Raw genomic sequence first — 27,997 nt, 5'->3', positions numbered from 1 at the left:
CACGGTGTGTGAATTCTTACGAGCTACTATTACTCATATTCCCAGATTCAAGAAGATCATTCCAATACCTGAGCAGAGTATGGTCCAGATGCTCTGTGACCTCCTGGAATGTCTTCTCATCCCAGAACACACTCCTCCAGACTCCCATAAAGATATCTATGAGCTCTACTTTGTCTTCGCAGCTGTTTGGGCCTTCGGAGGGACCATGTTCCAGGATCAGGTGGATCTTATGGAACTGTTGTCTGAGCCACTCAGTCAAAGCACAATTTAAATTTGCTCTTACAGACCTCATACATACAAGTGTACTTTCATTTCCAGGAATCTGAATCTTTTGTTTGACTCTACTTTGAATGAATAATGAATCTGTAATTCCTGTACACTTTCACTGCAGCTCGTGGATTACAGGGTGGAATTCAGTAAGTGGTGGGTGACGGAGTTCAAAACCATTAAGTTCCCAGCTCAAGGCACTGTATTTGATTACTACATTGATCCCGAGACAAAAAAATTTGAGCCGTGGACAAAACTGATTCCGAAATTTGAGATGGATCCAGACATTCCTCTCCAGGTTTGTACTGAATATAATTGTTTTTATCTGTATTTAGAAAGTTTGTATGATTTAGGCAGAAATGGGTATCTTATGGCGCTTTTCCATTGTATGGTACCCCACGGGTCATGTTGTGTCAGCTTACTTTACTTTGGCTCGTTTAGCTTCTCCATTGAGTTTAGTACTATTTCAAAGTGGGAGGGATTATAGGCGTGCCAATATAACAACGGGGAGCATCGCTGGAATGCAGTGTTTCCCATACATTCATTTATTTGTCAGTCTGCCCCAAAATCAAAATTGACCACCACAAATAGATGTTTGCACATCACAATGTTTATCACTACCTCTGTCTCACATGACAGCTTCTGTACAAACACCATGGCATCAGTCGACACACTGAGCCTCATTTAAGTTGCAAAAATGCTTTGCATAGATGCGGACGTGCGCTTCGCAGATATGCCGCCACTAAACTGCAAGTCTGAAAAACACTGGTATATGGTGTTCCTGATTTACCTGAAGGTAAAGCTAATCTTGCATTAAGTGATGGCGCTGTTAGTAATTCTCTCAGACCAATCAGTGATCTACAGCAGTGTTTCTCAATCCTGGTCCTCGAGGACCCCCTCCCAGAATGTTTATTTAACACATCTGATTTAACTCATTAGCTTGTTAGCGAGACATTCTGGAAGGAGGCTGATGAGTTTGTTCAGGTGTTTTAAATAAGAAGACATCTAAAACTTTCTGGGAGTGTGTCCTTGAGGACCAGGATTGAGAAACACTGATCTACTTTAATTTTTAAGTTTTAATATCAGCTCAGCTCACTTGGAACCCCAACCGAGGTGGTACTAAAAAAGTATTGGGTACTACGGACTAGTGTTGTAGTCAAGACCACCTAAACTGAGACCAAGTCAAGACCAAGACAGGCCGAGACCAAGTCAAGACCAAGTCAAGACCATTGCAAGTTACTGCATTAAAACACTTATGATAAAATGTGGAATATGCATATGATTAGGCACTTCTTGTTTGCGTGTGTGCGTGCGTGTGAGTGTGTGTATGTATGCCATCAGAGAAGTTGATAAAATAATAAAAGGCATTGCAGATATGTGGGAATTAATCTTTGTCTATAAGCACAAACACTAAAGAGCTGAAATCAACTAAACATTTATTCTGAACTGTCTTTCCATGGCTTGCCATCCACTTAACACAATGCAGGTGCTTTTAGTAATAAAATTAGAAAAACTCTCATTGGGAGAAACTTAAACAATGCTTAAACAATGCCAACATCATATGCCAAACCTGATTAAACTGCATAAAATTAATGACAAAAAATAAATTAGTGATGTGCCATCAGTTTTGGTCTTGACCGGTCTTGAAATAAAATTCCGAGTACTTTTTGTCTAAGACCGAGACCAGACAGAGTAAAAATGCGGTCGATTCCAACACGAGACCAAGAACTTTAAAAAGTGGTCTTGAGATCCAGGAACGACAACACTTCTATGGGCTGTACGCAGTGGAAAAGCCTCTAAAAGGGATCTGACCCGACCTGTGGTGTACTATGCAATGGAAAAGCACCAATAAATATGTTTTTACACAAATGTCACATTAGCTCAATAAGTTGTGAAACAGAGCCTTTGCCACAATATCTTAAGATGTTTCTGGCTTCCTTACAAGTTAGGAAGCTGAACTACAACTTAAACTGAGACATAAAGGTAGCTGGAATTAACCTAGCACATTTCTCCTCTAGGCCTGCCTCGTCCATACTACAGAGACCATCCGTGTGCGCTATTTCATGGACCGTCTGTTGGAGAGAAGGCGACCAGTTATGCTGGTAGGCAATGCTGGCACTGGAAAGTCTGTTCTGGTGGGAGACAAACTTGGTTCCTTGGACCCTGAGAAGTACACGATCAAAAATGTCCCCTTCAACTACTACACTACTTCAGCCATGTTACAGGGTATGTATTGTGTTTGGGTCTTTCTCTCCTTTATGGGACTGACACCGATACAAAAAGTGCAACTTCAGTGTCCTTTGGACATTGACAGATTTTTTTTTGTGATCTGATCCACCTACCCACTGCACATTTCTCTAAGTGTCAGCTGTTTTATTTGTGATGTTGTCCTCTACTGTCTTCTTTGGTCTTTGCAAACTGTTGGTTTGATATTTATCACTCCTCAGCATGTTCACCCATGTGTCTTTTTTGTGTACTCCTTTTTGTCTCACCAGCATTTATTCGCAAAGAGACTTAAAATACTGCACTATATATTCTGAGAGAGGTTTAATAAACATCTGAATTGAAGCTGCAATTCATAACTTTTGCCACTCTATTGCATTCACTGTTTGAAACATAAAATTGCTTAGAGTTATTTTTTTCCATGGGATAATGTAGATGTTATACATTATTTCGATAGACCACTTTACCAACTATAAGTAATTGTATAACTACATGTCAATTAGGTCTCATTAGAGTATTGGTAGACTGTTTGTGGTAGACTGGTAGGGTGGTAGGGTTAGGTAGATAAACCGGTAGATATGGTAAACTGGTAGAAATTTGTCCACCGGTAGATTTTGTACTATCGTCTCTATCAAGGTTTAAAACAAGTGATTTTATGCCATTGAAACACAAACAACAGATCTAGATGAGTGTGCTGTTTCTATGTGTAAGGAGCATGCAAGTCACGCACCCGCTGCTCATTAATCTGCAATACCGCGATTACCCACTAGATGATCACTTACCCAATTTATGAAAAAACTGAAGCCAAAACGTTATTTACTAATTTTAAACTCTGTGTAAGTTTGTATGTTTTGATAATCATTCTGAATCTGATCTCTAACAAAATTCCTTCACAAAAATGCAATTATCTCAGCTTTTTGCTTAAAAAAATATTTTTGAAGTAAAATACCCATAGAGTTTATAAGCAGAGAAAAATATAGATAGGAATGAAACATTTTTTGTTTGTTTGAGAAACTATATCGCCTGGCAGTGAACTACGAGCTTAATCATTTTGCAGGTATTATTTATGGTCTAACAGCAACACACACGCTAAATTACACACTAACTAAAGGTTGAAAAATGGGGTCAGGAAATAATTCCATAGATATTTCTTAATTAAAAAAAGTTTTTTATTAAGGTGTTCCAACAATTAAAAAACACTAGTTTGTGATTTATATTTCCTTGTCCTTTTTGCACAATACTAGAATCTCCCACCTCACCCCGCTGTAAAAAGTAACTTACCCTGATTAAAGTTAAAACGACTGACTTTTTACTTTTACTTGAGTAGATTTTAAGACTTTTGATTAACTGAATAGTTCTACTATTGTATGCAATGATAAAATCATAAGAAAATAATTAATATATTTAATTCAATAAATTGTATCTATATACAGTTTATTGGTGCTTCCTGCTTTTTTTGTTATTATTAATATGATTGCTATAATTAACATTTCTTAGAGTCAGAATTAAAAATGTTTCAAAGCATTGAGAGTTTTTGTCAGAGCCTGAGTCTTAATTTTGACATTAATTTTCATTTTTACACCAGACATATCGGTTCAAATATCGGTTATCGGTCTACTTTATCAGTGATAATCGGTATCGGCATCGGCTCTGAAAAACACACAACGCTCTAATATATTTCTTGTTGGTGTCATAATTTTAAAGGTCATGGACATAAAATGCTCCCTGAAAGTACTTCGATCTTCCATGCTTCATGTTTTTGAGGCTTTATCTATAAACTCATTAACATTTTTTTAAACAAATCGATAAGCATCTTTGCCATCTTTCCCCGCAGCTGTTCTGGAAAAACCTTTAGAGAAGAAGGCTGGGAGGAACTACGGGCCGCCCGGCAACAAGAGGCTCATATACTTCATAGATGACATGAACATGCCGGAAGTGGACGCGTACGGCACCGTTCAGCCTCACACCCTTATCCGTCAACACATGGATTATAACCACTGGTACTTACTGCTTGACAATCACATGCTTTCAAGCACAACACTTAGCCCGAGCATCACAATGATTTATTTGAAGCCAACCCTAACAGCCAAATAAATTTGATATCATGGATAAATCAGTTTCTCCAAGAATCACAAGCTTACCCTCTTGTCTTTTATCTATTTAACACAATGGACACGCTAGTTATGACCGTTTCCCCCTGTTACCTTTGCTTAGGTAGAGAATCTAATTACTACACTAATGGATTTTGTTACATAAGAGTTTTATCTTGTTAAGCACCGTAAAATCATTGGAGATTACTCGGTGCGTGAGGTCACTAGAGGTTTTCTTTATTTTGTCTGTGCGGTTAGTCGCTGCCTGGAGGTACTGTGTTTTGTCAGTGAAAACATAACATATGTCTGCTATCAGCTTTGCAGTGTTTCTGCGATGTCTATTAGATCAGAGATGAGCGGGAGAGCAGCTGAAGTCAGTTCATTCCTTTTAAGCTGCAGTGAATTTTAAAGAAAGACACATTGTGCATACAGATCACGGTGTGTGTGAGCTTTTATCTGTGTGGCGTCGCAGTGACTGACTGAACGTTGTGTCCTCTCAGGTACGACAGGAGCAAGCTGCAGTTGAAGGAGATCCACAATGTGCAGTACGTGTCTTGCATGAATCCCACTGCGGGCAGCTTCACCATCAACCCCCGACTGCAGGTACATGCTCAGGCGGCCTGCTGTAACTGTGAATTAAACACATCTCTCACTTTCACCGCTCCATTGGTCTCTCTCATATTTTTAATCATATACCTTGGTGAAATTTCGATAACACATTTCTGGAAGCAAGTAAATAAACAGAAATAAATATTGATTCTAAAATGGTCCATTTCAGAGGCATTTCTCCGTATTTGCTCTCTCGTTCCCCGGAGTGGACGCCCTAAACACCATCTACTGCAGCATCTTAAGTCAACACCTCCGCGGTGAAGGATTCACACAAGTTCTTCAGAAGAGCTGTTCTCAACTAGTCCAGATGGCCTTAGCGTTTCATCAGCGCGTGACCGCCACGTTCCTGCCAACTGCCATCAAATTCCACTATATCTTCAATCTTCGTGATCTCTCCAACATATTTCAGGTACTGTAAGGGGTGCAAGCCCCAGGTCAGCTTACTCACCTGCTGTTATCTCAAACTTTCTGTAACTGTTGTACGTTTAATAACCGTAATTGTGTCTAATGTTACATAGAATTCACCTATAAGCATTTTCCTCTCAGAACTGAAGAGAAATATGGGCCAGATTTACTCGCAGCTTGCGCAAACCAGCATTTTGGCGTTATATAACGACTGTTAGGATTTACTACAATACAGTTTATATATAAGGGTCCATTTACACTACAACAATTTTAACCATAAACAGAAAAGTTTCAATCTGGTTTGGCTGTTTGTTTATACTACAACTGTTTTTCCTGAAAACGCAAACTGTTGAAGACTGTTTGCAAAGTGCAAGTTTTTCATAATAACACTTTGTGTTCTCCATGTAAATTATGTGATTATGAAACTGTTTTAACGGTGTGAACATGCATTTCTTCAGTCAAAAGACATGTGCGAGTATGATCAAAACAACAATGCGGGCCTACAGGACTGTGTTAGTGCTGCTCAAGATACAGGGTTCCCACGGGTCCTTGAAATCCTTGAAAGTTTGTGAATCTGGGGGAAATAATTCAAAGCCCTGGGACGTTTTTGAAAATATACATACATAGATACAGGTCATTGAAAGTGCTTGAATCTATTTTATGCAAGAAGTTTTCTGAAATAAAAAATCCATATTCCCTGTGTTATGTAGGATAATATCCTAAAATTTCTAGCCTTTTAAGCACACATGCAAAACTGTTTGCTTTAAATGCTTATATCTTCTGTATGCGAATGTTGATTTATACCAAAATGCTTTTTTGCATAGTTATGTTTGACACATGAAAACGTCTCGGGTTATGTATGTAACACTTGTTCCCTGAGAAGTGAACGAGAGGCTGCGTCTTCCTTGCCATACTTTCTGCGTCCCTGTAACGCCGTCTTTGGCAATATTTCAGATAGCGATATCCCTGGCACCCGCGTCACCCTGTCTTTGTCATTAAGCCTCACCATTGGTTGAATTTGATATACACATTCAGACGCAATTACCCCTGGAGGCGTCCCCAAAGTGTCACCGCAGTGACGCAGCCAGAGTTCCCTCGAAAGGGAACTGTAACAATGTATCTTAAAAGGTAACACAATGTAACTTTGCTCTCACTTGAAATGTGTCCCTACATTTATTCCTTGAATTTAAGGGGGCAATTGGACCTGGAAAGTCCTTGAAAGGTCCTTGAATTTGACGTTAACTAAGGTTTGGGAACCCTGAAGATACTGATATTATTATACTTATTTCCAGCAAAGTTTACAAATTTTGTTTGTTTGGTCAAAAAGTAGTTCAGGGTTATTGGTAGTTATAGAGTGCCACAGGAATGAATTATAATGGTTCCCTCTCAATATAGCCCATACATTTTTCCCATATACTTTCGTATTATCGCAAAAATTAAGCTCAGTGTTTAACAAAAGTTTGACACTTCTATAAAATGCAAAACGTGTACGTTTAACTTTTGTTTAACACAGAGCTTATTTTTCGCAAAATCCAAAAGTCTATGGGGAAAATGAATGGGCTTTTTAGCAAGGGAACCAGTGTCCCCCTACCTTCTGGGGTTAGCCATTACATCACTGTGGCACTACATAAACCTACCTCATTGTCCAAAACTGCTCTCTCTGTAGACAGATGCATATGGGCGCAGGAATGCAGTGTTTCTTAACAAGTAGGGCTGTAACGATTCCTTGAGTAATTTGAATACAAAAAAATAATTGAGGCAAATTATTTCCTTATTCGTTTATTTCATTACAGATGGAGCACTGTGTTTCCCCACAGAATATTATTACTGACGCACAACTCCTTATGTTAATCATTGGATCAGCACTATTTTACTTTGTTTTGCTCTTAAATCTCGTTTCCTCACTGCATTGAGCTCATATATTTAAAACCTCATAATATTTCCATGGAAATTCAGGCGCAAGTCGTGAAATGGATTAAAGTCTGCTTTTTGAAATGTGTCATCTGCTTGTTCTGCGTGTCTCTTCAGTGAATACGATTTTTTCAGTATAACATACTACACATGTGGCAGTTGGACGTATCATATGAGTAGTTGAACATACTGTATAAACCCAAGAGCTTATCTAAGAGTTTATTTCACTAGTTTAATTTGATAAAAGCGCAACCCCTAGAAATCAGTTGTCTATCCTATACGGCAAAGTTTTTGTAACTTATACATCCTTAAACATCCATTTACTTCCCCCCCAGCGTGTTTTTTTTAAAAGTTCCAGCCAGCGGCAGCATTTTTTATGATTTTCACTAAACGCCTTCCAGAAAATGTTGTTCTTTAAATATATAAACATACAATATATCAAATGAAAGAACAGACCCTCTGCTTTAAAAAAAGTTTCATCCTATCTAAATTTGTTCTCTTTTTATTACCTCTCAAATATTGGTAGGTTTCTTCAAAAATATTTCTTCAAGCAAAGATACATAGAGTCTTAACTGTTTTTGGCCTTAGAGGATGCCACACTTTTATAAGTTTGGTAATGGCGACACCTGATGGATAATAGCGGAAATATGGATTGACGTAAAAACTCCTCATTGGCATGGAAGTGTTTTCTCTTAATCTACGAGATAAAATGTCAGTGGCGGGGAAATCGTTAAAATCTAGTGTTCTGTACTATTAGCATATCACTACTAATGTAACAGGTGAATATATTTAAATAGATACATATTAAATTAGAATACATATGAATATGAATATGAGTTTACTTCCTGGGATTGGTGATGTAAACAAGACCGACATTATCATAATTATTCCCGCTTGGACTCCTGTTAGAATTGCATTGTGACCAAATCTTTCAAACATGGTAAGGAGCGTCACATTTCTGACTGACATCAGAGGTATTCAGACCAGTTACAACAAACAGATTAGCTGGCCAATCAGGGACACAGAGCTTTTCAAATCCGTGCATTTCAGGAAGAGTGTGAAATCTGGAGCTACAAAAACGTGAACCCATGTATTATACCAAATACACAAAATAGCGTTGTTTTTTAGCAAGGAAATAAGTGCACTAATGGATTACTGTATTGCACTTTTAATGTGCCACAGTATTATTTCATTTGTGAAAATGTATTACTTTTATTGATCAAAAGGGTGCCCAGATATTTGAATATATTCGGATACATTGCATGAAATTCGAAATCCGTTCGAATTAGATTTTTCTCAAAAGTGACAGCCCTAATGTGAGTGTCGTAACTCTCTCTTTATACGACTCTGGTCGGAACTTTACTTCCGGTTTCTGTTTGTTTAACTCTTTCCCCGCCATTGACGAGATATCTCGTCAATTAAGAGAAAACGCTTTCCTGCCAATGACGAGATTTTCCGTCTTTCCGCAATACCGCTATTATCCACCAGGTGGCGCAACTTCCGCAACTTTTTAAACCCGGAAGTATTGCCCTATGGCAAGCTGCTGCATGTCCGTGTCTGTTTTAAAGATCGCTCTGAATGGGATCTCTATGAAAAGTCCGTCACAAAAATGGAATTATGTCTGCTTTTTGCTCAAAATGTGGTGTTTTTGCAGAAACCTACCCATATTCAAAAGCTGATTGCAAAAGAACCACTAAAGGTAGGATGAAAGGTTTTTTTTTTTTTGAAAGCAGAGGGTCTGTTCTTTCATTTGGTATATTGTATGTTTATATGTTTAAAGAAGAACATTTTCTGGAAGGCATTAAAGTTTGGTGAAAATCATGAAAAGCGCTGGCTGGCAACTTTTTTAAAAAACGCTGGCGGTGAAAGAGTTAATGGTCTGAGGTTTAGCAGCCAGTTTGTAGTTTCATTGTAACATTGTATACATTATAGTACACATTTAACACTGCAACGTTAGATCTGTGTCGTTTTTTATACACTTTAGCCATGATTTGAACTAAGGTAATCTACATGCTGTTTATTTTGCTTCTTATCAGAAATAAACTACTCTAAAAGGACTTCGTTGTTGTTTCTTAGCGGAGTTTACCGGAAGTTACGTGTGTTCCATGAAAGCCGTTTGTTTATGTTGTTACTGCTGAAACTGTCTATAGTAAAATTTCTATTGACTGAAAAGAATGCTTAAGGGGTTGTGTACACCAAAACTTTTACGCCCGCGGCCGGCGCATGTTTTCAATTGTTTCCAATGGAAGCTCTGCGTTTTTCAAATAAGCCAGCAGCTAGCGGGTTTTTTCCGCACTGAGAGTCGAGAGTTGAAAGAGATTCAACTTTGGGAGAAAAGCTCCGCTCGTCAATGTCAGTTCTCACACAGCTGCCCAATCACAGTGGAGGAGGGGCGGGACATTACCACAGCAACCAACCGGCTCGCAGCTGAAGTATCACAGCTACCAAAGCGCTCAGATGAAGAAAGCTGGCACTCAGCTGAAAAACAGCTGGCATTCGGCGTCCTCAAGGCGTTTTCAGCTGCGTTTAAAAGTTTTGGTGTGTCCAGCCCCTAAGAGTTTAGCTGTTTGAATGAATGCAATTTTAGCAATTAAAATGTTAATTATTTAAAAGAATGAAACCAGTTAGTTCATTTTAAGAGACCTGTTTTAGTTTCTCTTGTATAATAAGGATTGCTCTTTATTAAAGAAATTTTTTTTTTTCCCATTTACTTAATAGATGGAATGATCAGTAGAATAATTGATTACTAAAATAATGTTCGCTCCAGCCCTATTTACAAGGTAATGTCACCATCTATTGGCATAGACGGCCATACTTAATACATCAGATTCAGTGATAAATCTGTAAACGTGAATTTTTTTGACAGCAATGCCATGTGTATGTGAAATATTTTATGAATGCATTACCGTCTTTCACTACATCATTGTCGTGTAAACATACCCTAAATACACTCGAAAGTTTACCCATGAGGCCTAATCTCTGTCAGAAAGTCTTCTCATCATCTGATGAATTGTTTCTCTTTGCGGGTTGAAGTAAATAATTAATTCATCCATGGATCCTTTTCCTGTGCACACTCTGATGGAAGTTACCTAACTTTTGACAAGCCTGGAAAATTCCACTTTATCCGTTAATTTAAAGCATCTGAGTCGGACATGCTTGTGGCCAAATTTAAATGGTTTCCGCCAGAGTGCCGCATCCATTCTCAAGCTAGTTAAGAGGCTCAACATCATTACCCAGATTCTCACGCATAAACAATTCAGCACGTCTAACTTTTAAGTCTGACTCTGCTGTCCTTGTTCTTGTTATTGCGGTGACTTTTCGATTTCAATTGTTTTAAGAGGCTTTATTGGGCCTCGCTTCCTCGGTTTGCAATGATGAAAGAGAGAAAAGAAGAGGGTGGTCTCTGAACCTCTGCTCATTGTTTTGGGTGCAGTCAGAGTAATGAACCAAAATGAGCGGGAGAGAGAGAACAGATGAAGGAACATTTGAAGTGCAGCCCTTAGTTCTGCCTTACTAATTCAAATCACAGTTCAACTGCCTGAGGACTGAAGGAGATGGAGGAGAGCGTTTCTATATGACACCTTTAAAGCATTTCTAATAAATTTCTCTGTGAATCTTCCCTAATGTGGGTTTTAGAGATTTCATTTATTATGAATGCATTTTTAGTATTGTTCTGTTGAGGAAGCTAACAAAAAGTAGTAAAATCTATTGAAGCTTAAAGAGCCCTATTTTTCTTTTCATGATTTAAAATTTATTTTGATTTGTACTTGTTAACAATCTGCCAAGTTACAAAACCCAAAGTCTAAGATAACGTGAGTTGAACTGAAGAAATGCAAATGTGGTTTTATGTTTTAGAATTCTTATCTTATCAATCTGTTATGTTCTGCTCAAAGTTGAACGATCAGCGTGGTCATCTGCATTTTCTAGATCAGTTTCGGGCTGGTATTGATAAGGTAGTAAAGACGATAATAACTCCTATAAGTATCTTCCCAATATGGTAAGGAACGCCACATTTCGGTCACACACTTGAGGTATTCGACCAATCACAATGCACTGGATAGCCGCCAATCGGAGCACACAACGCTTTTCAGAGCAATCAACCCTTTTTAGAAAGGTGTGGTATAGAGGAACAACAATAATGTATGCAATGTTTAAAATGTTTTTTTGAACCGTAAACCACTAAACACATGGCCTAACACTAAATACACCATTCATGAGCCCCATTCACTTCCATAGTGTTCTCTTTTCCTACTATGGAAGTGAATAGGGCTCATGATTGGTTTGGTTTTTCAAACATTCCTCAAAATATCTTCTTTCGTGTTCATCAGAAAAAAAAAGAAATTAATACAGGTTTGTAACAACATGAAAATTAGAGAATGATGACAGAATTTTTATTTTTGGCTGAACTATCCCTTTAAGGAGCCTTGATATCTAAAAAAAACCCCTCAGGTTATATTATGTATTAATTTGTGTTTGGCTATCAGAAAATCTATTTATTTGCTACAAAAATAAGGATCTTGATTAGGGTGACAGGATGAAACAGATTAAGCTGTTTATTTGCAGTATATAAATAACTGTTATTTGGCTGTTTGTGCAATGTGATATCATTACAAATGTCAGCAGTGTTTAGCACATTACACCACAACTTTACTTTCTGGAAATTGTAGCTTGTTTCTGAAAAACTAGAAGATTTTAAAGTAAAAAGTAAAAAAGCTTTAGTGTGCAGATGGTTATTTTGGGAATTATGCACTTCACCAGACCTTTTATGCAGAATTGATGCCATTGATCAAGTCATATGCACGCTATGTTTATGGGCTTTCTGGCTGAAGAATTGATGCCTCTCATGGGAATCCTCGCTCCGCAATGGAAAGTTCATACCTGTTCAAACACACAGGTTCACTCCCTAGGTGCCATCAACTCAATTGAAGACCCACAGCCACTGGCTTCCCTTTTCCGCAGCCGCGGAAAGGTCTTTGACTGCCTGCCGGTGGGTCGTTCCTTGCACTCCCATCTCCCTGAGAATCCTGGATGTTGAGGTGGCTACGAACCCTCTGCAACCTACTTCCACTGGGCGTACCTTCACATTTGTTGTTGTGCATCGGTTGCAAGTTCAGCGTACCTCAGCCTTTTCCGTTCATAGGCCTCCTCCACTGCACTTTCCAAGGGCACTGTGAGCTTGATGATGTAGACAAGGTTGAGCGAGGTTGACCACAGGACAAGGTCTGGTCACAGGTGGTGGCTGCAATTTTGGCTTGGAAGCAGAGTTTCTTGTTCAAGTCTGCCAACAGCTTCCAGTCCCATGCTCTGCCCAGCCTACCAGAGTCTGATCTTATAGTGGTGAGGTTGGGTTGACCCTCACCCTCTCGAACAAATAGTGTTGGCTGCCACTGGGATGATGGGGGAGGAAAGGAATTCACACTTGTCCTTTGACTTTCCAACACTGTAGCAAGACACCTCAGCACCTGGTTGTGCCGCCAGGTGTAACGGCCTTGGGTGAGGCTGATCTTGCATCCCATTAAGATGTGCTACAGTGTTGCTAGACTTGAGCATAGAGGGCACGTGGGGTCCTCGGCATACCATTGGCTTAGGTTTGCGGGAGAAGGCAGGACATTGTAAGCAGCCCTGACAGTAAAGCTTGCTCTGAATGCCTCCATCTCCCACAGCTCTTTCCAGGAGATCTTCCTCTTCTCCACTCCTTCCTGGCAGATGTAGCATCCCTTTGCCATTAACAAATCTGAACAGCTTTAAACAGCGGTCCAAGTTCAGAAATTAGATAAGAACACACAGCACAGTAAATTTACCTTCTGAAAGAAAGCCAAACTTTTCATTAGTCCCTTTCACACATACAGTTTTTACTGGTAATTTACTGGTAAATTGCAGTTAACATGTCATGTGTGAACAGAACCTTTCAGGTAAATCAGTGCTCCCAATTTACCAGTAAGACAGGTTGTAAGATTACCAGTAATTTACCGGTAAGCGCTATGTGTGAACGAAAAATATAGGATTACCGGCATTTAGAAAGGACTATGTCAGACCGCGCTGACAGATCGGGCCAATCAGACCGTTTTTAAACAGATGACACGTTTACCACCGCACTGTTTACGTTCGTTTCCACACCCATGCTGCTTAAAAGTTGAGCACAACTGATGTTAACAACCACATTTCTTCAAAGTTGTTTAAAACAGCTTACCATATATTTGCAAAATTGCCGACGTCCTTAGCACACCCTCGGTGAAGCCTAATGTGCAAACACAGGTTCCGTTTGACGCCGCCTAACGCAATTTTGTTTGGTCACAAGCAACTTCGCGACCGTTTGCCACAGATGTGAAAACAACAAAATACGGACCGACGATATTAAGTCATAACCCGCCATTGTGTACAAATACGACACGGAGCTCGCGGCCGTGCGCCACAGGTAACTTCCGCTTTCTCTCCGAGTTTACCGGTATTTTGATACTAATGTGTGAATGATGTCTTACTGGTAAATAGACGGAACGCCACTGCATGTGTGAACAGCACATTTTTGTATTTACTGGTAAATTCATTCTGGTAAATTCATGGTAATTTACTAGAATTACTGTGTGAAAGAGGCTAATATGATTTACCTATTTTTATGATCCAGAGGTATGCTACTGCTGGTTCCTGAGTGGGCACGGGTTAAGTCTTCAAATATTTTTGTCTGCAATTTCACAGGGAACCTTCAATAAGCAAACACGGAATATTGGTTGTAATCGTAACATTGGTTGTAATGTTTTGTACATGTTTTACATTTTAAACAAATAAATGTTTGTGATTATACGTGATTTGGCGGACCCCTTGCAGTTCCCCGGTTCAAGACCTGTTCCTGCATTCCACATATGTTGCTTCAATGTTACTAGATCCCTTTATGGGAGCAATCCTAATCAATTCCATGACATGTTTGCATTCAAACAATCTGCAAGCTTTGAGAAAGGGGTTTAACACGGAAAATGCATTTAGGTTGTAAGCATATTTAAGTTTCATTGTTATATCGCAGTGCCATGAGAAGCTGCTGATTGCTTTATGATTACTCAGACCAGTTTAATTTCAGATACACAATATTAAAAGTCTCCTGATGCATAAAGAAGAACCCAGAGGCAATCTTGTTCAGTTCGTTTTTGTGAATTAAAAAACAAATAGGAAAAAAATTGTTAGGGAGCCAATTCAAGCCTATAGCAGATAAAGTTTCTCTATTTAAACATATTATTATTAATAATAAAGTTGTGTGAAAAACTTTTCAATTGTGTTATCGCCAGTAGGTTCTTATTTAATTACACTGATTGACATGAAGTCATTAATTTATAGCCGGTGTGTGTGAGGAAATGCTCAGATTATTCAGCTCTACAGAGGACTCATTTGAATGCTGTGCATCAGAAGGCACTGCTGTGATTTGACAACACTGTGAAGTGTTTTTTTTTTAAATGTTCATAGCACAAGCCTGTCACCTGTATGTCATTAAAACAGACTTCTTCATGTGATGTGTTGGCATAACTGCAGGGATGGACTCTATATACTAGACTATATACTGTAGTATCTTGCAGGGCTGCAATGGGCAGTCAGTTTGATTTATTTGTTTTCAAAGGAGGTCACGGAGACGGTGACATCTTTTAAAAGAGAATCATTCTTGACTGCAGCCTGAAGTGCACTTGAGAATAATGACTACAGCATTCATGATGATGGTAATCAGACTTATCAGATCAGTATATTCTTATAAGTATCCTTATAAGAGGACAATCAGTTTTATATCAGTGTATATAAAAAATCTAGTTTCTTAAGCTTATGTTTGAGGCTGGTATTTTTTATTGGAACTAGTGTTAGGCAAGTGTGTTTACCATACCTCCAGTCTTTATATTTCTACTTTTTAAATGCATTAATGAATACATTTAGTTGTTTAACCTTTATTTTAAAACCAAATGTTAAAAATGTAAAAAATAGTAATATAATAAAATATTCAACATTATTATCTTCAGTATTAAATTCTTTAAATATGAAAACATCGACTACTTACAGGCTGTGAGTCAGAAGCGGGCGGAATTATGTTAATGACCGGCTTGTCCACATCAACCAGTCGAGGAAGTAAACTTGCCTACAATTTGTGTGTTTGTTGTAGTCCAAGAAAAGAGATTTACGTTGGAAATTATAACTTGCGTCATTGTTTTCTTTGGGATTTGTACCTTTTGCATATCGTTAACATGTACTAATACACACTTACACATCGAAGGAAATCTAAAATCATTAATCGGATGATTGGTGCCCTTTAAAATAACCACCAGAGTAATGTCTTAGCAATTCCTGTGGTTACTGTGGTATAAGCGGAATAATTGCAGCGGGCCATTGAATTATTAGAAAATAATGCACACCCACAGTGTAATTACCACTTTCGGTGTGCATTTATGTTCTAATAATTCAATGGCCCATCGTCAATTATTCCTTACATACTTAATTAAAGGTGCTCAAGAATGTATTAAAATAATGTTAAATTTTTCTCTTATGTACATAGAAGGTATGTGGTTTTATTAAGTGCAAAAATGATCCAGAGACAGTTTTACATGTCCATTTCCAACCCTAGGATTTGCCTTAATACATATATAAATATATATAAAATGTGTAATTTAATGTTAGGGTGTAAATCTCAACTGTAATGTCACAGTTGCTGTTATGTTAAGATTGGCCTGTTTTCCAGCTGTCTTTTGCGCATACAAGGTTTATATAGGGAGGAAACAATCGTGTTTAAGGCTCACAATGTCATTACCATGTACAGAGCTCTTATTAATTATCTATGCCTAGGTAAATACAGTTTTACATTATATGGCACCTTTAAGTTTGAATTGCTTAAAAGTACATTTTAATCCAGCAATATATATATGTACTGTAATGTACAGGGCAAAAATCACAATTATTAATAATAACTAAATAATTTCTTTATTACCTTGATCAAATACTTTAATGATTTTTTGGAGGATAAAAACAACTTAGTTCAAATTAGCTTAGTCCAAGCTTATGCCAGAATAAAGCTAATTTGAATGATTAAGTGTCATGATTTTAGAAAATAGAAAATGCTTTAAAGTGTTAATGAATGGCGCAGAGAAACTGGAACGGTGCGTGTTGTAAATCAGTTGCTTTGAATGGACTAAGGGTTAGCCTACACAGCTGAAAAGCTGTTTATCCTGCCTCTTGATAGCTAATCGATATGAATTTGAGGCGAGTTGTGGATCACACAAGATGATGGTTTCTGGTATCCATTCATGCGTTAATATTAGGAATTGATATAGTTCTTACTCGAGGTTCCCAAGTCAATGTTGTGATCGATCTTCTTATTTTGGAGATTTAAAAAGTCTGTTAATGCTGCTAATTGTAAATATTAAAGTCCCATAGAAAGGGATAACTTTAGACACATGGTAACACGTTTTTTGCTGTTACATAACAAATAGTGTGTTATATTTGGGAGTGTCTTCTGCATTACAAAATGTGAAGTAGTTAAAGGAGTAGTCCACTTTAAAGATGGGGTCCATTGACTTTTTATAGTAGGAAAAAAATACTGTGGTAAGTCAATGGGCCCCATCTATAGAGTGGACTACTCCTTTAACAATATTGATCCATGTGATAAAGCAAACACCACCAGTTCTTTTGTACTTGAAGTTTATTTACAGTGAAATATGGAAAAGACCAAAGGTGAGATATTTATATTAAGTGTGTGAAAAATCTAAAGAAACAACAAATCACAAAAATAAAGATAAAAAATATGCAAGTAAATATCCACAATATATTTCTTTAACAGCTTTCAATACCACAACTCCACACTCGACTTGGTAAACAAGTAAAGTATGTAAGTCTGGCATCCCCCTTTGTAGGGCCATACTACTCCCCCAAAGCGGGATCTTTAATAAATAGGTAAGCATTTCTTTATAAAAATCAACTCCATTCTCTTGGGTGTACATTAAAATGTGTACATTACTTCATAATCCACCAATAATCCTTGATATTAAAAAGACAAACACATACAATACACATAAACAAATACAATAAACCTTTAACATTAACACACTTAAAACCAGGGGCCCCCTACTAACAAACACAAATAAACTTGCCCACCCGTGTCCTCTGGATGGCTGTGTATGTGTGCAAGTGTATATTGCCCAGCGAGGTTGGCTAGCTCTGCTTTATCACATCATCTCCCTCATCTCCAAGCCGCACACTGGCCAGGAATCTGAACAGGTAGTCTGCGAACACATTCTGCTTCCCAGGTCGATGTTGCACCTTGAGGCTGTAGGGTTGCAGGCTCCTTCATGGAGTGTTTCCATGTAAGCGCTCGGTCGTCCATTTCCAAATAGAATTTCCGTCCCTACAGCAGAGTATCAGGTTTCTCTGGGTAACAACTTATGACTGAGGTAGACAACCGTTTTTTCTCATCCTGTCTGTGAGGATTGCCCCAATATCTGTCATGGAGGCATCTATCTGCACCAGGAACACTGCGAGAAGTCGGGATTCTGCAGAACTGGGTTGGAGCAAATCCTTTCCTTTAACGTGCTGAAGGCAGTCTCAGCCCTTTGTCCACGGTACTGGATTCCTGATTTCTTTCCTCCGTGGGGTGGTCAACAGTCCTGCAATAGTGGCGAAACCTGGTACAAATATTAGGTACCAGCCTACTAACCCAGAGAAAGACCTCCCCTCCTCATCTAGCTGTCCATTCCCAAAGTTATTTCCCAGGTATCTTCTTGTTTTGCCTATTAGCATTTTGCCACATTCAGGGTCAATCTTGCATCTTGTATATTTTTCAATGTTTGTCATAGGTGCATACCCCAGCAGTGGATGGATAACCACATTGTCCAGATAGGCAGCAGACCACTCCTCACATCTCTGGGGCACCTGTTCCATCAACCTCTGGAATGTTGCTCGCGCCCCGTGTAGAGCAAATGGCAGAACGGTGATGGTATAGTCCAAGTGGCGTTCGGAATGCTGTGTATGGTCTAGATGCTGGATCCAGGAGTACCTGCCAGTATCCCTTAGAGAGATCCAAGGTAGTGATGTACTAGGTCCTCCAAATCCTCTGGCATTAGGTAGGCATCAAACTGAGATTGGTCTATGCAGATGGAAAGTGTTCCATCCTTCTTGAGGACGATATCCACTGGACTGCTCCACTCACTTTTCGAGGGCTCTATCCCTACAAGCTCCTTCATGAGTTGAATCTCCTCCTTTAGAGGTTCCACAAGCCATTCATGTACCCGGTAAGGTTGTTGTCTTGATGGTGTCGGGTTGTTTAGGTGAATGGTATGCTGGGCCAGCTCAGTCCTCCCAGGCCTCTGGCGGAACAAAGCAGGAACTGGTTCAAGAGGTTGTTACAGGTCTTCTCGCTTGAGGTTCTCTAGGTGATTCAGGTTCACCACAGACACTCGTCTTTGTGCTCTCGACTCTGCAGGTTCATCCTCCACACCCTCCACCATTTGTACCAGAAGTGATGTTTCTGATGCTTTACTGGTTTGTTCTTTCCACTCCTTCAGCAGAGCACTTAGTTAACAGCTTGTTGGTTGACATTGATAAGAGGAGTAATACCTTTAGTCCTGGTTGGAACTCTCACCTTCTTGCATTTTGGTCGTACCACATTTTTTGAGTCTATTGTGCGTCTTGTAGGTTCTTTCTTGCCTTCTCTCGATACAGCTATTTGCGGGTGATAGTGAGTCGTCCGGATGGCAGTCATGCCCATCTGCCGATGCAGTTGCCCCATCAGTCATGACACAAAGTTGGTCCTCTGGTCCGTCAGGATCTCATCCAGTATACCGACCCTTTAAAATAGCTGGACAAGAGCCTGAATAATTTTTGGTGTGGAGATGGATCGGAGAGGGACGGCCTTGTATTCTTGTAGCATAATCACTGACCACTAGAATGTACTGAGGTCCTGTGCTGCTTTTATCCAAAGGTCCTAGGATGTCCATTGTGATGCGCCTGAACGGCGCAGAGATTACAGGGAGAGGTTGCAAGGGTGCTGTACCCCGCTGGGATACAACACTGGTCTTCTGACAGATGGCAGGTGTATTGCAATATGATTGGGCATCAGTGTAACGTTGAGTCCATTGAAATCGTGAACAGATGTGTGCATAGGTTTTCTGCTGGCCAAGATGACAACCCAGGGAACTGTGTGTGCCAAATGTAAGATTATATGACGACAATAGGTGGGTACAATTAAACGTTTCACATCCTTTGTTTGTAGGTATGATAAATCATTTAACACAACATATTTCTCATTACACAGATTAGACGTATTCTCACATTCAGCCTTCTCAAACAACGGTTTAAAAGATTGATCAGCCCTTTGCAGTTCAGCAAAGAAAAATGTTCTCAGGGATCTGCAAGCCATTAACACGAAGACATTCCACTGAAAACTCAGTGACTGGGGTACCCAGTTGCCGTTCCAACTGCTGTTGTCGGCGTGACTTTCTGTTCAGTTATAACAGGACATGACAGGTTAACATCATCATTGGGAGACAAATTCTAAATTTTTGTGATTTTTGGTGGTTTGCAGCAGTTCATATAACACTGGTAAGTCTCAGCTAAGAACCATTTTGGCAGGCAAATTGTCCACTATTGCAACATTCAATAGATACATTTGGTCACAAATACCCACAATGGCTTTGCTGCCTCCAGTCCTGATTTTGGCTCATGCTCCTTCTCCCAGGTGTGTGCGTCATAAGGTAACAACCTGAGAAGCTCCTCCAGGATGATGGTCTTGCACATTTCCTTTCTTGTATAAGCCTCCGGCCGCACCCAATGTTTGTAGAGATTCTTTAGGCGTTTGTATGACTCCACTGGCAACTCACCACCGGGAACTGTGGCTGCCTAGAAGCGTTGACGAAGTTAACAATGTTAAGTGTCGAGGTTTCAGCAGATATGTTGAACTTCACCAGGAGTGCTTCCTTTAGCTTTGGGTAAAGCTCCACCTGTTCCTCGTCCATGGCCAGGTAAGCGCCTGCCCTGTCAGCACTGGAACAAGTCTGTGGCTCCACTCCTCCTGAGGCCACCTTCAGGTTCTTGCGAGCCGCTCAAACCGGCAGAGACAGCTTTCAATGTCCTCCCCCTGTTGGAAGACTGCCATCTTTGGTTCTGCCCATGAAACTGTCTGACTGGGAGCAGGGAATTTTGGAAATTCATGGTCATCTTCTGCAACATAACGGTTAGTACCTTTCCGCGCTGCTGAGGTGGGTAGTTTCATTTGCAGGCTTCCAATGTCAATTGAAGATTCAGCAGGAGGTGCCGACCGCACAATGCTCTCATGGAGACCTCGGAGTCCAGCATATACCTCCCCTCCCTTCTGGGCATCCAAAAACATGCGCATCAGGGCCACCATCCCTTCATCAACCCTTGGACCTGGTGTGATCGGCTTGTGCTGTGGTAAGCTGGCCTTGGTGATGTACCAGGTCACATCCTTCTCCTTTCCTGCCTTCCTCTGGGACAATGTTTGGCCCTTTTTCTTGCAGAGAGCCATCCCACTTCTGACACCAACTGTGATAAAGCGAACACCACCAGTTCCCTTTGAGGTGTGAGAAAGTCCCAAAACCCCAAAAAGTAAATATCCACAAAATTTATCTTTAACCGCTATCAACACTACACTCAGATCGACTTGGTAAACAAGTAAAGTATGTAAGTATGCCCCCCTTTTATAGGACCAGACTCCTCACCCAAAGTGGGATCTTTAATTATTAGGTAAGTATGTCTTTACAAAAATCTACTCCATTCCCTTTGAGTTAAAAAATATACATTACTTCATAATCCAACAATAATACTTTATATTTAAAAGACAAACACATACAATTCACACATAAACAAATAAAATAAACCTTTAACATTAACACACTTAAAACCAGGTGCCCCCTACTAAAACAAACACTAATTAAGTTGCCCACCTTCGGGTGTACTGCATCGGCAAACCCGAACGATTGAGCGGCGTCAGGTTTTGATATCACGGGACACGCCATGCCGGTGTGTCAGCCCGAAAGGCTGGCTGGCTAACAAAACAAACAAACAAAAAACAGCGTGGCACCAAAACAATGTGTAAATGTGAAGGGTTCAAGTTTATGAAAAGTGAACAGAGGAGAAGAGCAATCTACAAAATGTCTGTGTGCCATCGGATTGCGTGTGCACTTACCGTTCCAACAGCTGGATATGAGAGGGAAAAGGGATGGAGTATGAAAAGGTATGTAAACGTGGTGTGTGTGCGTGTGATAGTGTAGATTGCCCAGCAAGGTTGGCTAGCTCTGCTTTATCACAATCCATTTCACTCACTTCAGGTTATTGTAGATATTAAACGCCTGTGGTGAGATATATGAGTCTGTGCGTTTAATTCCTCTCTAAACTCTGGACCTTGGATCTCATTGTTTTTTTTTGTTTTTTTTATTTCTTATGACTTGAGACCGTCTGACTATTTATTTTTTGTGCTTGTTTGGTTTAATTGTGCAACAAAGTTTTATTACTTTGTTTTTATTATTTGAAATAATATTAGGATGTAAAACCAATGTTTTTTCTTATTTTAGAATAATTTGTCCGTTTGGTTACAGGGCATCCTTTTTTGCAACAGTGAGTGCTTGCGGACCCCTCAGGACCTGGTAAAGATTTACCTTCATGAGTCCAACCGAGTATACCGTGACAAGATGGTGGACGACAAAGATTTTGCAGCATTTGACAAGCTACAGTCCGACACGGTGAAAAAGTTCTACGAGGTGAGAGGTTTTCACTAAAGTTTGCTACAGTGGAGGGAGTCATTAGAGGCCTGACGGGAAAACCCATGTTAATCAGAGCAAAACCACATCAGCTCAGCCTGACATCAGTCCAGCAAATAATTGGGGATTTTTTTTCTTATCTTTTGTCATCCCCTCTCCCCAACTCATGCAGTCTTGTCAAGAAAGTAAAAGGAGAGAAATAGTCCTCCTTCAGTGCTTCTCTTTGAAGAAACATCTAATCATCAGACAAACAGACATCGAGCTCACTGCATTGTCACCCCTGACTGCCCTGACATTGCTTAGTGCATAACAAGCCAGATCAACAAGAAATAGACAGAATTTATGTTGGTTTTACACAAAGAATGTTTGCCCTACCCACCTGATGTGAATTCTCAATATGCCAGTTTTTTATAGAATGGTACTGTTCACTTCACGGGTAGCAACACTGGAGGTTGGTTATTCAACTTTTAATATTTAATGGCATTCTAAAGGCTGTTTTTATTCCCACCAGGATATGGAGGAGGCCCTGGAGGAGACCAAGGCGATGAATATGTACTGCCACTTTGCCACGGGCATTGGCGAGCCCAAATACATGGAAGTGCAATCCTGGGAGAGCTTGAACAAGACCCTGCTGGAAGCACTTGACAGTTACAATGAAGTCAATCCTGCTCTAAACCTTGTTCTCTTCGAGGATGCTATGTCACATATGTAAGAGAATTACAAGAGATTTCAACAGAAACTGTCACTGCAGACTGTAACTTGTTCTGGGAAAAGATATAGGATATTGCATGACTGCCAGGCTGAATAGTCACACATACAAAACAGTACATATGAAAGTATGAAAGCTCAAATGCAAAAGACGCTAAACGGCAACTTAATCACGGCCTCAGGCTATTCAGGAATAGTGGTTTATTGGCAGAAACCATTAATAACGATTTTCAGCAAAGTCCCTTTTAAGGGGACATTTCACATGACTAAGATGTAAAATATGTAAAATAAGTATTTGATGTCCCCAGAGTTCATATGTAAAGTTTAAGCTCAAAATACCATATAGATAATTTATTATCGCATTTTATAATTGCCACTTTGTAGGTGTGAGCAAAATGTGCTGTTTTGGGTGTGTCCTTTACAATGCAAATGAGCTGATGAAATGCAAACACTGATTACCATAATGGTGGTTTGTTAAAATTGAAACTCAATTGTGAAATTTGAATGACTTAATTTTTCACATGCCTGCAGAGAAAGTTACTTGGTTGTTCTTTTTCACGTTTTCTACATTAATAGAAGCACTGGGGATCCAATTCTAGCACTTTAACATGGTAACAGTCAGATTTTTATAGTATTTGACTTGTGCTGGCAGAATAAGTCTTATTTTGAGCTAGAGAAAAATCAAGTATATGCCGATTTAGGTCGAAATTGAGGTTTTCATAAAAATAACTACATTAAGTCCTCATCTACTGTAGCAATCTCAATTCTCTAAATAATCAATTAAACATCTAAAATGATCTTTATTTGTACGAAGCACCACACCCATGTATCTAAAAATCAAGCACATTTTTTTCTATGAATTTACAAAGACTGGACGCTGCTCAAATCCCTGGTGTGCCACAGATTGCCACTAGTTTAACATTAAATAACATCATATTTGTCCCAAATCGTTATCAACAACATAGGCTGCTAAAGTATATTTTGCATCTTGAAGTAGACTTATGGCACTTTTCCATTGCATAGTACCCCACAGTTTGGTTTAGTTTGGGTCGGGTCAGCTTACTTTTGGGAGCTTTTCCATTAGGTGCAGTACGTGGTACTCAACTCGGTTGGGGTTCCAAGCGACCCGAGCTGAAACCAAACGTGACGCGAAAACCCTGTAGATCATTGATTGGTCTGAGAGAATCGTCACTACCAGCATCATCGCTATAATGTAAAATATTAGCTTTACCTCATTCCTAGCTTGCGCTGTCTCGAGCAAGCGTGTTGTCATATGTGCTCTGCTATAAGTTCCCAAACTCCCTTTTAGCGATGAAAAACATCCACAGGTTGAGAATCAGGGACACCATAACAGTTTTTTCCAGACATGCAGTTTGTGGTGGAACATTCGCGATGAGCACGTCAGCATATGCTTAAATGCAACTTCAATGAGGCTCAGCGGAGCGCTGTCGGCTGACGGGTGTTTGAACAGAAACTGTCTTGAGACAGAGGTGGTGTTAAACGCGATGTGCATACATCTATTTGTGGTGGCCAATTTTAATTTTGTGGCAGAGTGAGAAATAAATAAATTTATGGAAATGTACAAAGCTCTCTCTTGTATGATGTCACAGCAGAAGGCAGCGTAAATATAACGACACTCCTATATTCCCTCACACTGCGAAGTAATACCGAACTTGATGGAAAAGCTAACCACGCCAAAGTGGGGTGAGCTGACCCGACCCAAACTAAACTAAACCGTGGGGTACTATGCAATGGAAAAGTGGGGTACTATGCATTAGTCTGACTAAGCTTGTGCTGTTTAATGTGCACGTCCGATGTGCGATTCCTGTGAGTTGTCCTACACACGACGCGGGTAGTTTCGGTTTTAAAACATACTGGAATCAATAAATAGAACACAGGACTTGTTTGATGTTAACATAGTTATTAAAACCTGTTGACAGCCCAGGCTTTGTAGACTGCAATAAAAACAAAGTGGTCAAACCTACCAACACGAAACATAACAAAGTATTCCAGAATAAACGGCAAAAAGGATTTGGGGGAGGGGGTTAGGCGCGTTCAGAAAGCATGGGAGGGGAAGGAGTTAGCTACTCTCCATTTTGTTTGACAACACTTCGAACATCAACAAGAAGGGACGTTACACAGATTCGCTTAGAGCGCCTTTAAGTGAATGTTTGGTTAATTATTGGGAAAAAATATCTGAACTTTATATTAAAACCTTGCATTGCAGTCGATTTTAAAGATGTCTTAATGTCAATCAAACACTCAGGGCGCACTCACATTATCCAAACCAAACCATGCCCCAGCGCGATTGTCACCCCTCCCTAATCCCCCAGATACACGCACTCACACTGTACTTTTAATCAATCCGAGTCCGGGCGTGTTTTCGTCATTAAGATGCGATTGTTTTGAAAAAAGCAGGAAGTAAAGCGCTCTCTTAACACTGGAACCCACCGTAATGATAAGTCTGTGTTTTTTATTCGGAGTCGTTTGGTGTGCGATTACAGACAGCCCTCTCAAATGTCATCATATTGCTTAGTTGATGTATCACGTGTGCAGCTCGGACATTGACGTAACCCCGCTGCCTGCATCAAAAGGTTTTACGGAGGCAGATGAACGTGAGTGGTCGCGCAACTGACGTCTTCACCTTTTGAATCGCTTAGGCGCGATTGCGCTCACACCACAGCCTTCCGCGCCTCCGCCCAAGTGAACCGCGCTCCGGCCCACCTCTGCAACCTGGCCGTGGCGCGATTAACCAATCCGGGCACGGAACAGAGCGATCACACTAGTCAAACAAACCAGGCTTTGGGGGTCAACTGCGCCCGAGCACGGTTTGGTTTGGATAGTGTGAGTGCGCCCTAAAAGAAAGAAAAAAAGTTGTACATATTTTTTTTCCTGTGGTATTGTTTTTGACTTTGTGTCTGCTAAATTTATTAGTTTCACCAATGATTTCAAGGTATGGATGATTTTGCTTTTTAACCCTCAACATTTTTTGTTCTTAAAATAGATTAAGCTGACTCTATCAACTTCAAAGACGTGTAGCTCAGTCTTTTCTGTCAGATTTCAACAAATCATACATTACATTGTTTTGAAGTTTTTTTTAAAGAGAATGTCAAACTATAAATAACTTATATTTTATAGGACAAAGTAATTTTTTTTACTCCATATCCTGTTTTATATTACAATATTACACTTTCTAGAAACTTATTATACTCTACTGTGCACATTTACTTTAGTTGCCGTATCAATCGGATCCTGGAGTCTCCTAGGGGAAATGCTCTGCTGGTTGGAGTTGGAGGCAGCGGTAAGCAGAGTCTCACAAGGCTGGCAGCGTTCATAAGCTCTCTGGAGGTCTTTCAGATCACTCTGAAGAAAGGATATTCCATACCCGATCTAAAGGTTCGCCAAGATTAACACTTAACTCAAATGAAACAATCTCTACAGCACTCGCTTGCTTTTTGCCCTTCCAAATTTGTATTGTAATGCTCCTGCCTATCTGTGAAAACTCTAAAATATACAGAAATAATTAACAAGTACACAGAGGACCTCTTGAACACACTATCATTTTGCACATTACTGTGTACAAAGCTCATCAACTTTTATACCCGTAATATGTTTCATTTCAATTGCCATTTAGGGACTTCTCCATGGAAGAGGAGCTCAGTGACATTTGAATGTTGTTTTGTGTATTTTCAGAGCGATTTGGCTGCATTGTACGTCAAAGCTGGCGTGAAGAATATTGGCACGGTGTTCCTCATGACAGATGCCCAGGTCGCAGATGAGAAGTTCCTAGTGTTGGTGAACGACCTGTTAGCATCTGGTAAGGCTTGCTGTGTCTCTAAAGTTTAAACCCATGTGCCATCACGTAGTGTCTGCCAAACATAAGAAATAAAGCAGATGATGGTATGCATTATATGTCGTCTTTTTTGGGCTTAATGAATATTGTAATAATTTAATGAGATTTTTAATTGGCCATTTTCTAAAGGCTGTGGCATTGGACTGGTTTACTGATCCCTGCTCTTCTTATGACTTACAAATATGAGCATGTTAAGATAGATGTTTTAATAGTCTGTATAGGGCCAAAACTAGTTGTAAGAGCTGGGAAGTTTAAATTATTATTTTTTTTAACTGTTGAATAGATGCATAATTGCATTATTAAGTTACATTTATAATCTGCTCCTCTAATCTAAACAGCTGAGAGTTTTTATGTTTAGTAAAATACTGCTATGATACTTTCATTGTTTGTATCACTTCCCTTTTTTCTCTATACATTGCAAGGCAGCATGTAGAGGTTAATCTCACTTTTGCTTTTTAAAACTATTTTTATTGGCAAGACAAAAATACACTTAAAAGGGGTAAAGGGTACATCAACTATATAGTAGTGTTGGGCGATATTCTCCATAGTGAGATTGTCCTATCGTCAGTATCAGTGTATTGGGAGGTGAGGGCACTAGTTTCCTTATTTATTTATTTATTTATTTATTTATTTGCTTATTTTTGTACTCATTTGTTTATGACAAGCCACTGGATTGACGCCATTAATCAGATCATGTCATTGATGCCTGGGTGCGCTGTAAATTACTTGGATGGCAGGGAGAGGGAACAGCTTACTGGTTTTAAACCCCTGCATGCATTACAAACTTTCTTTAGCGCATAACAAGCTCATGTGCGAGGAAATGTCCGTTAGGACCTCTATAGTGCGAGAAACGGTCCAATTCAAGTTCAGGTACTAGAAGTCAGAGCCACAAGTTGACCACAAGTTTTTTCACGTGAGGAAAAGCACGCAATGTGCGCTGGTGTTGCAAGTGCAGGTTATGTAAGAATGTAAATTTGAAACCATGACAATAACAATAAAACCATAATAATAATTTCATCGTCATGAAGGCTATCGCTATCAAACATATGGCACAACCCCATTTCAATATGGCACAACCCCATTTCAATAGCAAGCCGGTAGAAAAGAGTGTAGTGGGAGCACGCATAAAACATAATTTAAAGCAACACTATGTAGTTTCCATGTAAAAATGACTTACAGCTCCCCCATGTGGTTGAAAAGCGCAA

At 39.6% G+C, this 27,997-nt stretch overlaps 1 protein-coding gene across 1 annotated transcript in view; it reads left to right on the top strand.

Moving 5' to 3' along the window:
• LOC135739425 (dynein axonemal heavy chain 9-like) overlaps window positions 1–27,997 on the top strand; it is a 116,289-nt gene that overhangs the window by 24,752 nt on the left and 63,540 nt on the right. The window contains exons 8-17 of the mRNA XM_073815872.1: window positions 46–220; window positions 392–565; window positions 2,286–2,493; window positions 4,325–4,490; window positions 5,081–5,183; window positions 5,359–5,598; window positions 22,070–22,231; window positions 22,743–22,939; window positions 26,173–26,335; window positions 26,633–26,756. Of these exons, the coding sequence (XP_073671973.1) occupies window positions 46–220; window positions 392–565; window positions 2,286–2,493; window positions 4,325–4,490; window positions 5,081–5,183; window positions 5,359–5,598; window positions 22,070–22,231; window positions 22,743–22,939; window positions 26,173–26,335; window positions 26,633–26,756 (1,712 nt within the window). The remainder of the gene's footprint in view (window positions 1–45; window positions 221–391; window positions 566–2,285; window positions 2,494–4,324; window positions 4,491–5,080; window positions 5,184–5,358; window positions 5,599–22,069; window positions 22,232–22,742; window positions 22,940–26,172; window positions 26,336–26,632; window positions 26,757–27,997) is intronic.

The sequence above is a fragment of the Paramisgurnus dabryanus genome, chromosome 1, assembly GCF_030506205.2.
Source record: "Paramisgurnus dabryanus chromosome 1, PD_genome_1.1, whole genome shotgun sequence".
Classification (NCBI taxonomy): domain Eukaryota; kingdom Metazoa; phylum Chordata; class Actinopteri; order Cypriniformes; family Cobitidae; genus Paramisgurnus; species Paramisgurnus dabryanus.
This window is presented reverse-complemented; position numbering and strand designations above follow the sequence as displayed.